The sequence below is a fragment of the Macaca fascicularis genome, chromosome 20 (genome assembly GCF_037993035.2).
Source record: "Macaca fascicularis isolate 582-1 chromosome 20, T2T-MFA8v1.1".
Classification (NCBI taxonomy): Eukaryota; Metazoa; Chordata; class Mammalia; order Primates; family Cercopithecidae; genus Macaca; species Macaca fascicularis.
In genome coordinates this window covers 24,523,861-24,540,124 of record NC_088394.1, presented here as the reverse complement: position 1 = coordinate 24,540,124, position 16,264 = coordinate 24,523,861, and the positions used below count along the sequence as shown (strand labels likewise).

The following is a 16,264-nucleotide window of genomic DNA, read 5'->3' as shown; positions in this document are numbered from 1 at the left end:
GTACATTTTTAGAGCATGTGCCCCAATCCCATCATCTCCTTTCTGCCATCCTATAACTCGAGTCAGCATCAGCTGTGAGATCTGCACTCACATATCTGCATATCGACTCTGCACTCTGCATATCGACAGCATTAGGCTGTCCCTGGAGCCATCCTGCAGAAAATTAATGTCCAAGTAGGATGCTCAGGTTGAGGTTCACAGACAAATTTGTTTTTATCATCGTTATTGTAACAATTATGAAGAGTAAATTTCAGGTGCTTTGGCTTTTAAAGAGCACTTCTGCACCTGCTGGGGTTTCAAAAATAAGCCTAGAAGGTAGATTGATACCATTCTTAGGAATGACTTCCCAAAGAAGACGCGACTAATGAGGTTTTATCATTTGAATCATGAACAAACCCAATCATCCTGTTATGTCACTGTGATAAATTGAATAATTGTCCAGCATATCCTTTTGAGGCAGAATAGACTTCAGGCTTGGCCATTTGTTTATTTTATCCCACAAATTATGTGTGCTAGTTCCAAGCCAAGGCCTGAAGAGGCACCATGTATTTCCACATATCCTCTTTCTGCAACATGACCTACCACAAGAAGAGATGCCCGAGGAACTGGCTACTCCAAAGAGAATGAGGACACTTGGAGAAAGCCTGAACCCAAACTCCATCCTGCTGCTCAAAGCATGGAGCCCTACCTTGACCAAATTGCAGCCAAGTCATAGACCCATAAGTATGAAATGAATGCTAGATATTTTAAGCTTCTGCTTTAGGGATAGTTTATTACACAAAATATTGCTGCAAATAATTGACTAATGCAGTTGCTTTCACCAGAAGCAGTGATTGTAAATTTTAGGGCCTATTCATTTTGTTTTGTTTTAAGATTCTTGATTTTTTCATAGGTGTCAGGTAAGAATTTCTCTACAATATATGAAGCAAGAAATGTTCTATTTATTTATCTCCCTGATGACATGTCCAAGACCCCTCAGTAGTAGACTCCCTTCACAATATATGATCTCATAAAAAATCCTGGACATATGCATCTCCAGACAAATGGAAGAGGGACCAAGGCAAGAGGGTCCCGATTTTTGTCATTGTCCCGTCACTACTCTAGAATTTCATCATAGTCATTGCCACTGTGGGCAAGTTCAGAAATCACACTGATGAAATGGAGATTTTACGTTTTACTGCTTGACACTATCCAGGATTTGACCAGGTTAGGCCAAGTTGAGAGTCCTTGAATGATATTGAGTCTGACATTAAGAATAATTTGAGCCAGCTGTGGTGGCTCATGCCCATTATCTCAACACTTTGGGAGGTCAAGGTGGACAGATCGCTTGAGCTCTGCAGTTTGAGACTGGGCAATATGGTGAAGCCCCATGTCTATAAAAAATAAAATAATTAGCTGGGCACGGTGGCTCTTACCTGTGGTCCCAGCTACTCAGAAAGCTAAGGTGGGAGGATCACCTGAGCCCAAGGAGGTTGAGGTTGCAGTGAGCTATGATCACGCCACTGCACTCCAGCCTGGGTGACAGAGCGAGAACCTGTCTCAAAACAAACAAACAAAAAGAATAGTTTGGGCCAGACACGGTGACTCCCACCTGTAATCCCAGCACTTTGGGACACCGAGGCAGGTGCATCACTTGAGGTCAGTAATTCAAGACCAGCCTGGCCAACATGGTGAAATCCCATCTCTACTAAAAATACAAAAATTAGCAGGGCATGGTGGCATGCACCTGTAATCTCAGCTATTTGGGAGGCGGAGGCAGAAGTTGCTGTGAGCCCAGATTGCACCACTGCACTTCAGCCTGGGCAACAGAGCGAGGCTCTCTGTCCGAAAGAAAAAAAAAAAAAAAAAGTATAAACAAAAAGAATAGTTTGATGGTCATATAGTTCACAGAGTTTATACTATGTCTAGATGATCTCAGGAGTTCAAAGTCAGCTCTGTGTTTCTCCATTTGTTCAAGACTACTTGTATGCCTCTCTGAAAAAAATTTTTTTTTTTTTTTTTTTTGGAGACAGAGTCTTGCTCTGTCGCCCAGGCTGGTGTGCAGTGGTGCTATCTCGGCTCACCATAGCCTTCACCTCCCAGGTTCAAGCAATTCTCCTGCCTCAGCCTCCCAAGTAACTGAGACTACAGGTGCATACCACCACACCCAGCTAATTTTTGTATTTTTAGTAGAGACGGGGTTTCACCATGTTGGCCAGGATGGTCTCTATCTCTTGACCCCGTGATCCTCCCGCCTTGGCCTCCCAAAGTGTTGGGATTACAGGCGTGAGCCACCACACCAGGCTAATTGTCTCTGAAAAATTTATATTTGTGTTTGTTGAGGTCCAGCATGTTTTTTTTCCTTTATTAAATTTTAGATTCAGGGGTCCATGTGCATGTCTGTTACATAAGTATATTGCAAAATGGTGAGGTTTGGGCTTCCAGAAAACCACTCAACCAAATAATTAACATGATACCCCATGAGTAGTTTTTCAACCCTTTCTCTCCTCCCTCCTCCCTCTTGGAGTTCCTAGTGTCTATTATTTCCATCTTTGTGTCCATGTGTACTCATTGTTTAACTTCCCCTTGTAAGTGAGAACAAGCGGTATTTGATTTTCTGTCTCTGAGTTATTTCACTTAGGATAATGGCCTCTAGCTCCAACCATGTTTCTGCAAAGGGCATGATTTTATTCTTTTGTATAGCTGTGTAGTATTCAATGGTGTACAATGTGGTATATAACACATTTTCTTTATCCAGTCAACCATTGATGGACACTTAGGTTGATACCATGTCTTTGCTATTGTGAATAGTGCTGCAATCAACATACAACTCCTGGAATGTTTCATTTCATTTCATTTTATTTTATATTTTATTTTATTGAGATGGAGTCTTGCTCTGTCACCCAGGCTGGAGTGCAGTGCCACAATCTCAGCTCACTGCAACCTCCATTTCCCAGGTTCAAGCGATTCTCCTGCCTCAGCCCCCTGAGTAGCTGGGACTACAGGAGCCCCCCATCACGCCCGGCTAATTTTTGTATTTTAGTTGACACAGGGTTTCACCATGTTAGGCAGGCTGGTCTGGAACTCCTGACCTCGAATGATCTGCCCACCTCGGCCTCCCAAAGTGCTGGGATTACAGGTGTGAGCCATCGTGTCCAGGCCCTGGAATGTTTCTTATCAAGTGTATTACTAAGTTATTTACAAAGCTGTCCCCATGGCCAAGGATAAATGTCAAGTTCTTTTGCATGCCTATAAATGTCCTTCATGATCTGACCCTTATCTGCCTTAGTAGCCTCATTTCTCACTCTTTCTTGTGGCCACAGTATGTTTCATTCATCATGAACCACCTTAATATGCCTTATTCTATTGTTTGCCTTTTATTTTTATAGACGCCTTCCCCCTTTGTTGGGATATGCATCTGGACATTCCCTTCTTATCTTCAAGATCTATTTCTAATGGCACCTTCTCTTTAATAGGGCAAGGACTAAGGTGAGGCAGGTGAGGTGTCCAAGGTGCTAATTTTGTGCCCCTCGGCACCTCCTTTGCCCTACCCTGCACCTAGCCCAGCTCCTTAATGCCTCCCCAGATGTACTCCACTCCTTCCCCAAGAACAGCCTGTCATTCCTTCCCTGTGAAAACTCTGTACCTTTCCTCATTATAGCGTTGATTGCACTGGGTTGCTTTTTTCTTAGAACGAGACTATGTTTTATTGTCCGGAGCTGCGCGCCCCGGCCATAGCGAATGATAGCTGACGATTAAAAACGCCTGAGCTCTATTCATTTCCACCCCACGCCTTCTCCCTATCTTTGCCTTTTCTCCCTGTATTAATACCTCATAAAAGATGGCGCTCTTCCTGCTTCTTCTTCACCTATTTTTCCCGCGCCCGTGAAAATTACTACCTGACAGCGCAGGTGCAACATGACGTTCGACCAGAGAAACCAATACCTATCTGGCCACGCCTCCACTATGAGATCATTTTCGCCTTGGCCCAACCCCTTCCCCTCCAAGTGTATATAAGGCACTGCATTACCGCCATTAAAAGAGACTTGATCAGAGCACTGTCTTGTCTCCATTTCTCGTATCTCTTGTTCCCCAAATTCCCACCCCCTCCTCCAGGGCCTGCTTCGACTATCCCGTGGGCCGGGATATTTTATCATCTTTGTAACACCAGCACCGTGACTGGCATTGTGTGTTTGGTGAATAATTGTAAAGTCATGGCCAATCTATATGAGTATTTCCTTTGTTCCAGGCACGATTCCATGCAGTTTGCTTGAGTTAACTTATTTAGCCTTCACAACAACCTATACAGATATTACTACCTCAGTTTTTATAGATAAAGAACAGACTAAAAGGCGCTGGGTAAATTGCACAACGTTGCACAATGAGAATGGCAAAAATTGGGATTTGAACCTGGGTCCTTCTGATGCAGGACACTGTGTGGATAACTGAACAACGTGACTATTCCCACTCTATTGCACTGGATGAGAATCAAGGAGCAAAAGACTGTTTCTCTTATGTTATTCGGGATCTAAGACAATCACTACAAAAATTTCTGTCTCAAGGGCAGGGAGGCTTTATGAGATGGGATGACATTTTGGCTTATTGTGCTGGTGAACAAAGTCTCCAAATGCTGACTCCTTGTCCAGTCCCCAAAGGCTCCAGTATTGGGGGAGATGAACCTGAGTGCCACTCTCAATCTACAAATGTAAAAACAAAAGGTCCAAGCAGTGCTTTAGACACTGACCAATGCCTTAGACATTGACAATTGACCAAGGACAATTACTGTCCAAAGGGATGTGAACCCTATCGATCAGCCAGCCAGAAAATTCTGCCTTGTTGGCTGGATCATTTGCTAGTCAGAGGTTATAGAGACAACATTCTCCTCTGTCAGCCCAAATCCATCAGCCATGAGCAGGGAGCACCGGCAGCCAGTCTGGCTGCTTCCCGCTCTGCAATGTTAACTTCTTGTGTAGGACAACTAGCTCCCCGTGCTTTTACGTTCTCTGCTATTCACAGTGTGCACCTGAAAACAGATAGTTGTCTCCTAGGTCAAAAAATATTCCTCATCACCATACCAGTGGGAAATTGAGGCCAAGCCAGAAGTCCCAAATTCAAATGTTTGTCACATAAATGAGGGAACTTGGCTGGGTGGGGAGTCGGGTAAACTACAGGCCATACCCTTCCTTCCTGCCTGCCTTCCTTCCTTCCTTCCTTCCTTCCTTCCTTCCTTCCTTCCTTCCTTCCTTCCTTCCTCCCTCCCTCCCTCCCTCCCTCCCTCCCTCCCTCCCTCCCTTCCTTCCTTCCTTCCTTGATGGAGTCTGGCTCTGTCACCCAGGCTGGAGTGCAGTGGTGCAATCTCAGCTCACTGCAACCTCCGCCTCCCGGGTTCATGCCATTCTCCTGCCTCAGCCTCCCAGGTAGCTGGGACTACAGGTGCCCACCACCACACCTGGCTAATTTTTTGTGTGTTTTTAGTAGAGATGGGGTTTCACCGTGTTAGCCAGGATGATCTTGATCTCCTGACCTCGTGATCCTCCCGCCTCGGCCTCCCCAAGTGCTGGGATTACAGATCTGAGCCACTGTGCTGGGCCCACATGCTTTGTTAATCATACCTTTTTGTTTTCTGTGTTTCTGATGCTTTGGTAGCTCAGGTCTTGCTGACCCTAGAAAGACTGTCTCTCCCAGGTATTGTCTGTTCCTAGAGACAGTAAATGACTCACCTGTGAGCGCCTTTTATGTGCAAATTAACCAATCCAGAGTGGATACCCCAGACATCTCTGTTGTACCCCGAACACCAGATCCTTTCACTCTGGGCCACTATTCCCTGCGCTGATCACCCCAGAGTCAAGCACTAGACAACTAGGGACAAACCCTACACCCCAAAGCCCATTGAAAGTATTCCCACTAGCCAATCCTAAACCTGCTTACCCTGCCCTGCCTCACATTTGACCAAGGAAACCATAATAAAGGTTCTTGCCCAAATTTCCCCCACTCTCTCTACCTCCTGCCCAACCCTAGTGCCCCTGGACTCAAGCAATCCTCCAGCTTCAGCCTCCAAGTAGCTGTGACTTCAGGCATACACCACACCCAGCCACAAACTGCGTTTTCAATAGCAATCATCCCCAATCTGTTGGCCTTACCGTATGTGAATAATAATAATCAAAACCTGTATTTAAAAACATATGCCCACATAGAGGGAAAGAGTCCCTACTCGTTTCTTAATGATTATTGCCAGCCATGAACCAGTCCCAATAATAATTCCAATTTTTTTTTTTTTTAATACAGAGTCTCACTCTGTCACCCAGGCTAGAGTGCAGTGGCGCGATCTCAGCTCACTACATCCTCCACCTCCCGGGTTCAAGCGATTCTCCTGCCTCAGCCTCCCGAGTAGGCGCCCACCCACCACCACGCCCGGCTAATTTTTGTATTTTTAATAGAGACTGGGTTTCACTGTGTTGGCAAGGCTGGTTTTGAATGCCTGACCTCAGGTGATCCGCCCGCCGCAGCTTCCCAAAGTGCTAGGATTACGGGCATGAGCCACTGTGCCCAGCCCACATTCTGATTTTTTTTTTTTTTTTTTTTTTTTTTTTGCGATGGAGTTTCACTCTTGTCGTTCAGGCTGAAGTGCAGTGGCGCCAGCTCAGTTCACTGCAACCTCCTTCCTCCCGAGTTCAAGCAATTCTCCTGCCTCAGCCTCCTGAATAGCTGGGATTACTGGTGCCCACCACCATGCCTGGCTAATTTTTGTATTTTTGATAGAGGTGGGGTTTCACCATGTTGGCCAGGCTGGTCTGGAACTCCTGACCTCAGATGATCCACCCTCCTCAGCCTCCCAAAGTGCTAGGATTACAGGCGTGAGCCACCACACCCGGCCTGTGATTTTTTTTTTTTTTTTTTTTTAGAGAAGCTAGAAGCCTGGATTTTATTAGTCTCTGAAAGTTTAATGTTGATTTAAAATGTTGTGTTGTTCACGTGTGTGCTCAAACACTGGAGAGCTAAGGAAAAAGAAACAGAAAATGGAAGAGCCAAGCAGAATTGCAGCAGAATATCACCTACATTTTCCCATGCCTCCCTACTGAAATTGGCCAGACTAGCATCAACACATAGTTCTAGGTCTAAGGAACAATGGCTTTGATCATTACAAACGGAAATACTTTTCAAGTTTTTCTAACCTGACTCCCAGTAAGAAATATATTTTACATTACAACATACACATTTTTTCTTTCTTTTTTTTTTTTTGAGATGGAGTCTCACTCTGTTGCCCAGGCTGGAGTGCAGTGGCGCCATCTTGGCTTACTGCAACCTCCACCTCCCGGGTTCAAGCAATTCTCCTGCCTCAGCCTCCCAAGTAGCTGGGACTACAAGCGCCCCCTACCACGCCCAGCTAATTTTTTCTATTTTAGTAGAGATGGGGTTTCACCATATTGGCCAGGATGGTCTCGATCTCCTGACCTCGTCATCTGCCCACCTCGGCCTCCCAAAGTGCTGGGATCATATGCATTTTCATATTTATCTACCTGAAATAAAAATGCTATCCTTACTATATGTGATGTACTTTGACATTGTCTGTTCTATTTTATTCCATTTAATTTTTTAATGACACTGATCATTACTACTCCCTGCAGTGGATCACCTATCACTCACCTGTCAGTGGATCTCAAGCCACAGCTTGGAAAAAAAACACCAATTCAGAGATTAGTGGTACCAATCCATTATATTAGGGATAAGGAAACAGATTCACAGAGATTCACAGAGTACTGCGAGTTGTCCAATATTATATAAGGCAAATGGCAGAGCCAAACCTACACCTAATTATCAAGTCAAGACCATTTCCCTAATGTACTTATATCCCTAAATGCATAGTATACACATGTATAAGTAAGTGTTCAGTAAAGAAGCAGACTGCTAGCATACACACACACGTATAGATGTGTATCTATGTCATATATGTGTGTGTCTATGCATGTGGTATATACATATAATATATATAAATTTGTTATAGAGATTTGACTTCACACAGGTTAAAGTTAAGAGGTTAACTAGTTTCTGGAAGACTATTGACTTCATATCTGATGCTGCAGCTTGAAGTTCACAAAGAACAGAAATTAACTAGAGCCCATGAGAACAGACTGCGGCCATATCTGTTCTTGTCATCGCTGACCTCAGTCATGTAGAGAGGATAAAGGAGGTGCTTTGTCATGGATTAGCACACATGTGGCCCAGGAGTCAGAGAAGCTGAAGGAGGATCCAGTAGAAGGCCTTGACACTGCCTTGAGCCAAGGAGATGCACCAGCAGATCTGCAAAATCACTGCTGCTTCACTTCAGCCTCCAAATCTCCTACAGCAATCTCTCTGTGCCTTGTGCTTTCTTTAGCAATTTAGAAAGCATGCTCATAGTTCCATTTAAAACTGAATATCTATTGCTTCAATTGTTTTTGTTTGTTTGTTTGTTTTGGGATAGAGTCTCGCTCTGTCCCCCAAGCTGGAGTGCAGAGGCATGATCTCGGCTCACTGCAAACTCCGCCTCCCTGGTTCAAGCTATTCTCCTGCCTCAGTCTCCCAAGTAGCTGGGATTACAGGCATACACCACCACACCCAGCTAATTTTTGTATTTTTAGTACAGGCAGGGTTTCGTCATTTTGGTCAGGCTGGTTTTGAACTCCTGACCTCAAGTGATCATCCTGCCTCAGCCTCCCAAAATGCTGGGATTACAGGTGTGAGCCATCGCGCCCAGCCTTATTGCTTCAATTATCAAAATCGAGAATACAGAGTATCTATAGATAAGAAAAAAATAGCACACTTTGATTTTATTCCTCTCCCTTCTTTCTCAGTTTATTATCTGAAATTTTATTAATTTTATTTTTATTCTTTTTATTTCAATAGGTTTTTGGGGAACAGGTGGTATTTGGTTGCATGGGTAAGTTCTTCAGTGGTGATTTCTGAGATTTTGGTGCAACCATCACCCAAGCAGTGTATACTGTACCCAATGTGTAGCCTTTTATCCCTCACCCCTTCTTATCCCTCACCCCCTCCCACCCTTTCCTCTGAGTCCACAAAGTCCATTGTATCATTCTTATGTCTTTGCATCCCCATAGCTTAGCTCCCACTTATAAGTGAGAACATATGATGTTTGATTTTCCATTCCTGAGTTACTTCACTTAAAATAATGGTCTCCCAATTCCATCCAGGTGCTGCAAATGCCATTATATCATTCCTTTTTAGGGCTGAGTAGTATTCCATGACATATTTATACCACATTTTCTTTATTCACTCGTTGAGTGATGGTATTTGAGCTGGTTCCATATTTTTGCAATTGCGAATTGTGCTGCTGTAAACAAGAGTGTGCAAGTGCCTTTTCATGTGATGACTTCTCTTCCTCTGAATAGATACCCAGTAATGGAATTGCTGGCTCAAATGGTAGTTCTACTTTTAGTTCCTTAAGGCATCTCCACACTGTTTTCATAGTGGTTGTACTAGTTTACATTCCCACCAGCAGTGTAAAAGTGTTCCCTTTTCACCACATCCATGCCAGCATCTATTATTTTTTTGTGTTTTTAATTATGGCCATTCTTGAAGGAGAAAGGTGGTATTAACATTGTGGCTTTCATTTGCCTTTCCCTGATAATTAGTGATGTTGAATGGTTTTTTTAATGCTTGTTGGCCATTTTTATATCTTCTTTTGATAATTGTCTATTCGTGTTGTTAGCCCACTTTTTGATGGGATTATTTGGTTTTTCTTGCTTATTTGAGTTCCTCAAAGATTCTGGATATTAGTCCTTTGTGGGATGCGTAGTTTGTGAATTTTTTCTGCCACACTATGGGTTGTCTGTTTATGCTGCTGATTATGTCTTTTGCTTTACAGAAGCTTTTTAAGTCCCATCTATTTATCTTTGCTTCTGTTGCACTTGCTTTTGGGTTCTTGGTCATGAAGTCTTTGCCTAAGCCAATGTCTAGAAGGAATTTTCCAATGTTATCTTCTAGAATTTTTATGGTTTCAGGTCTTAGATTTAAGTCTTTGATCTATCTTGAGTTGATTTTTATATAAGGTGAGAGATGAGGATCCCATTTCATTCCTCTACCTGTGGCTTGCCAATTATCTCAGCACCATTTGTTGAATAGGGGGTCCTTTCCCCTGTTATATGTTTTTGTTTGCTTTGTTGAAGATCAGTTGGCTGTAAGTATTTGGTTTTATTTCCGAGTTCTCTATTTGGTTCCATTAGTCTATGTGCCTATATTAATAACAGTACCATGGTATTTTGGTGACTATGGTCTTATAGTATAGTTTGAAATGAGGTAATGTGATGCCTTCAAATTTGTTCTTTTGGCTTAGTCTTGTTTTCACTATGCAGGCTCTTTTTTGGTTCCATATTAATTTTAGGACTGTTTTTTCTAGTTCTGTAAAGAATGATGATGGTATTTTGATGGGAATTGCATTGAATTTGTACACTGCTTTTGGCAGTATGGGCACTTTCACAATATTGATTCTCCCCATCCATGGGTGTGGGATGTGTTTCCATTTGTTTGTGTCATCTATGATTTCTTTCAGCAGTGTTTTGTAATTTTCCTTGTAGAGGTCTTTCACCTCCTTGGTTAGGTATATTCCTAAGTATGTTATTTATTTATTATTTGCTTATTTATGTATTTATTTTTACAGCTATTATAAAGAGGATTGAGTTCTTGGTTTCATGCTCAGCTTGGTCCCTATTGGTGTATAGCAGTGCTACTAATTTGTGTACATTGATTTTGTATCCTGAAACTTTACCGAATTCATTTATCAATTCTAGGAGCTTATTGGATGAGCCTTTACGGTTTTCTAAACTCAAGTTTGTATTTTCATAATATTACTGCTTTATCATGGGAATCTTTCAAGTTTTTTCACATTTGTATCCTGCTAAATGACAATTCTGTGTGTTAACTCCATGTTCAATTGGATTCCATCACTTTCTGGCAGTCCTTTCAGGCTTCAAGTTTTCTCTTCTAAAATTTATTCATTTTAAATTAGTCTATACACTGAATGATAAATTCTTTGTGGAGTTTGTTTGTTGGTTTGCTTTCAGTAAGATACTTCTAAGGTCTTGCATATCTGGAAATTGTCTTTCTATTGCTTTCAAATTTAAGTAGTAAATTTACCTTTGAGTTACAACCTTTTCTCCTCAAAATTGTATATGGGCAATGTCCTCCAAGATATACTGTGAAATGCAAAAGCCAAGTAGAGAAATGTGTCTATATCATTACCACCATTTCTCTAAGAGGAGATACGAGAGACTGGGGACGTCCAGCTTCAGAGCAGGAACCCACGTCGCACCAGCGATGAAAAAGACAATTAAATATGGGTGCTGTTGAGAAAGGCAAGAAGATTTTTGTTCAGAAGTGTGCCCAGTGCCACACCATGGAAAAGGGAGGCAAGCATAAGACTGGGCCTAATCTCTTCGGGCGGAAGACAGGTCAGGCCGTTGGATTCTCTCACACAGACGCCAGTAAGAACAAAGGCATCACCTGGGGAGAGGATGCACTGATGCAGTATTTGAAGAATCCCAAGAAGTACATCTCTGGAACAAAAATGATCTTTGCCGGCATTAAGAAGGAGGCAGAAAGGGCAGACTTGAGAGCTTATCTCAAAAAAGCTACTAATGAGTAATAATTGGCCACGGCCCTATTTATTACAACACAGAAATGTTTTGTGACTTTTTTATGTGTATCATACTTTAATAGCTCTCATACGCCAGAATTCAGATCATGAATGACTGATAGAATATTTTGTACGGCAGTCCTGACTTAAAACTAAGACTGGGTTGTGGTTAAATGAATATGTTCAGGTTTTGAATTATAATAGTAATTCCAATTCAGTAAATTCTATCACTGTTTACCCCTTCTAAAGATATGATTAGACTTTATTAGTAATGTTCAACTTTTCTGTGAAAAGTTGGTGAGTGCCGTCTTCAAACTTACTGGAGATTGGTTTTATATTTAGATTTATATAACCGGTTATGCGAATATATTTAAGTACCAGGGAAATTCCTTCACTGTCTCAGAACCAAGCAAGATTCACCTGTGTTTTGTGTTCATTCGCCTCTTAAAGGCAAGGGTTGAAGATAAATAAGGTAGCAATGTCTACTGTATATTTTTGGACTTAACTGTGCCAATCTAATTAGAATTCCCTGTGTTTAAAATGGTTCCTTTTATTTATTGAAAGGCATTTTAGTGTGGTTTATGTGTAATATCAAAGATTATTTAACACTTCTCACATTTTATAGATCTGTAAGGTCACATGCATTTAAAATAGTAGCAAGTTAAACTTCACTCTTTAATTCTTTACAATCTAAGTCAAACTAAGTTATAATTTACGATTGTCTTTAAACAGTCATTCAGAAACATAAAACTGTAGAACTGCTGCGTATTTGTGATTGGGAGTGGTGATTTTGCCAACTCAAAAGGATTAAAGTGGAGGCGATATATACAAATTTTAAAATTATGTGTGATCATAAGACTTAAGATAATTAAAAAGACAACCACGGAAAAAAAAAGGAAAAGAAAAGAGGAGATACACACATGTACACATTATATCTAATTAACGTGTTAAATACATATATGTTATAATGTTAAACTGTGTTAATTAATATAATGTGTTAATATAGTATCACATGTTATATGTTGAATAGTTCACATATGTTAATGTTATCACACAGTAATAGAACATGTTGTTTTATACATTTATTGTTATACATTATAGCATATTATATTATCATATGTTAAATGTCTGAAATTAACATATATATATGTTAAAAACAGAATAAACCTTAACACTTAAAATGCTTAAATTAAAAAAGAGAGGAAATATTTTGAAAGATTCAGGGGCTGCAAACAGACTCCTTTGAATGGACCTGGTATTATAGCTCTGTCTTTGAAGCCATGTTTATACTTTACATAATCATAAAACAAAATTAAATAAAGAAAAATTCAATCCCCAGACTACAAAAGTAAATTTAAACAGATGAACCAAGTTGTGAACTCAGTAGGTAACCTAACCTCACCACAAAGGAAATATCCCAAGTGGCTCTAAAGCATAGTAATTTAACTCTGCGTCTCTAATGGAATAGATCTTAAGAACAAAAGAAAAGGCAAAGAAAGTCTTAAATTGTTTCCAGTAATAGCATAGCATTGTAGATGATAGTGTTGATACTGTTATTGTAAGATAATAAATCAAATCAGTAATTACATCAGCGTCATCAAGAACTGAGATTTGGAGCTTGGTGGGAAGGAGATATAAACATGAAATTGATGAGGTCAAATAAAATCCCTTAAGCCTGATTTTGAATTGGATACAAACTTATGATGTACCGTATCTAAAAAAAAATACATACGTCCTAGCCCTGTCCACCAAAGAGTCCTAGAAATAATAACTAACTCAGGGCACTGGGCTTCCCAGGTACCAAGATTGTAGTCTTTCTTCCCACGAAAAAGAACCAAAGATCTTTGATGTTTGGAGAAAGGGTTGATTCTATATCTGAGGCAGGAAATGTATAAGGTAAGTTTGAAAACATTCTGTTTTACGAGAAAGCTGTCACAGACAACTAAATTAATCCTTCATTGTTTTTTGGCACTTAATCTGAGGCCAGCCTTCATTTCTTACTTGGCAGATAGTTTATTTTCCCCTCCTGTTGACAATTGAAGTATTCTTTATCTTTCAGGTTTTATCTAGGAGTTGGGCTCTTCATAATTTTTCTTCTGTCTGAATGGGCCTTTTATTTTTGCTAGTGGAATTTAGGTAGAATGTTACTAATACTCCTCATTTCATGATAGACCTTCATGGTTTGTGTGGTTCTTACATTACATGTTTATTTATTGCCTTTTATTTTATATCCTCTTCAATTCCTCTCTACATCTTCCTCCCTGTGGCAACTATTTGAATGTGTTAGATGTGTCATCTTCTATTTTCTACGTCCTTGTAAAACTGGTAGTGTTGTTTTATGCATACATATTTTTAATTCACATAAATAGCATCACACCGTGGACCTCATTTGATTATTTCATTTTTACACTCAACTACACATTGCTCTGGGTGCATTTCATCTGATGCTTCTGACCTGAACATTATTACGTGGTGTATATACCATGCCTTTTGCTTATCCATGTCTCAGTGATTGAACCTAGATTGCCTTTAAATCTCCACTACCACAAACAACACTTTGATGAACGTTCTCAGAGTTGTCCCCTTGGAAACCTGTGTGATAAGTTCTCGGCAAAAACATCCAGAAGTGAGAATGTTTCGTCATATGAGACCTGTATATTTAATGACGATGTATCACTGGTGTGTTCTCAGTGGCTGTGCCAGTACAGTATTCACAAGCAATGCATGAGGGTTACAGTGTCCCCATCTCTGACAAGTCTTTTTCAATCTTACATCCTGATTGTGCTCTATACAGTCTTCCATATATATATATATATATATATATATATTTTTTTTTTTTTTTTTTTTTTTTTTTTTTTTTTTGATACAGAGTCCAGCTCTGTCACCCAGGCTGGAGTGCAGTGGCGCGATCTCAACTCACTGCAAGCTCCGCCTCCCGGGTTCACGCCATTCTGCTGCCTCAGCCTCCCGAGTAGCTGGGACTACAGGCGCCGCCATCACACCAAGCTAATTTTTTTGTATTTTTAGTAGAGACGGGGTTTCACCATGTTAGCCAGGATGGTCTCGGTCTCCTGACCTCGTGATCCACCCACCTCGGCCTCCCAAAGTGCTGGGATTACAGGCCTGAGCCACCGCACCCGACTCTGTATTTTTTGAATATATATTTATCTCTTTTGTTTGTGTCTTTTCTTTGATAATTGAAAATTATTCAGCAGCTGAAAGTAAGTTATTTGTGCACTGTAGTTATCAACTTTCATTTAATATTCTTATTATTTTGTTTTATTTTCAGTTCTTAATCCTTACCATTTTTTTCTACAAACTAGAAAGCTTCTAAAATGTGTTCTTTTTATTTTCGATTCAATTTTCCCTCTCTATCAGTTCTATACTTTACTGTTTCTAATATACTGTTTAAAAATACATCCTATCAAAATGTGAATTGGTACAGTCATTATAGAAAACAATATGAAGGTCCCTCAAAAAATTAAAAATAGAACTACCATATGATCACACAATCCCACGTCTGGGTATATATCCAAAGGAAACACTGGTCATTAGAGAAATACAAATCAAAACCACAATGAGATACCATCTCATGCCAGTTAGAATGGCAATCATTAAAAAGTCAGGAAACAACAGATGCTGGAGAGGATGTGGGGAAATAGGAACACTTTTACATTGTTGGTTGGAGGATAAATTAGTTCAACCACTGTGGAAGACAGTGTGGTGATTCTTCAAGGATCTAGAACCAAGAAATGCCATGTAACCCAGCAATCCCATTACTGAGTTTATACCCAAAGGATTATAAATCATTCTACTATAAAGACACATGCACACGTATGTTTATTGCAGCACTGTTCACAATAGCAAAGACTTGGAACCAACCCAAATGCACATTAATGATAGACTGGATAAAGAAAATGTGGCACATGTACACCATGGAATACTATGCAGCCACAAAAAAGGATGAGTTCATGTCCTTTGCATGGATGAATCTGGAAACCATCATTCTCAGCAAACTAACACAGGAACAGAAAACCATACACCACAAGTTCTCACTCACAAATGGGAGTTGAACAATGAAAACACATGGACACAGCGAGGGGAACATTACACACTGGGGCCTGTCAGCAGGTGGAGGGCTGGGGGAGGGATAGAATTAGAAGAAATACCTAATATAGATGACAGGTTGATGCGTGCAGCAAACCACCATGGCATGTGTATACCTATGTAAAAAAACCTGCACATTGGGCACATGTATCCCAGAACTTAAAGTATAATTTTAAAAAAATGAAGTCAGTATCTCAACGAGATATATACATTCCCATCTTCATTGCTACATTATTCACAACAGTCAAGATATAGAAATAACCTCCGTGCCCATCATCGAATAAGAAAATGCAGTAAGTATATATATGTAATACATATAGTAGAATATTATTCACAGAAAGACATACTGCATGATCTCACTTATAGGTGGACTCTAAAAAAGTCAAACTCATAAAAGCAGAGATTAGAATGGTGGTTGCCAGGGGCTAAGGAGTTGGGGAAATGGGGAACTGCTGGTCAAAGAGTACAAAGTTTCAGGTATGCAGAAAAGTCTTGAGAATCTAATGTACAGTATGGTTACCATAGTTAATAATATTGTATTGCACACTT

At 40.5% G+C, this 16,264-nt stretch overlaps 1 protein-coding gene across 1 annotated transcript; it reads left to right on the top strand.

The window, feature by feature from the left end:
• The first annotated feature begins 11,308 nt into the window (after window positions 1–11,308).
• On the top strand, window positions 11,309–11,617 carry LOC102127614 (cytochrome c-like). The gene has a single exon (XM_045382772.2). It carries the CDS (start codon window positions 11,309–11,311, stop codon window positions 11,615–11,617), a length of 309 nt encoding a protein of 102 aa, XP_045238707.2.
• Window positions 11,618–16,264: the final 4,647 nt, after the last annotated feature.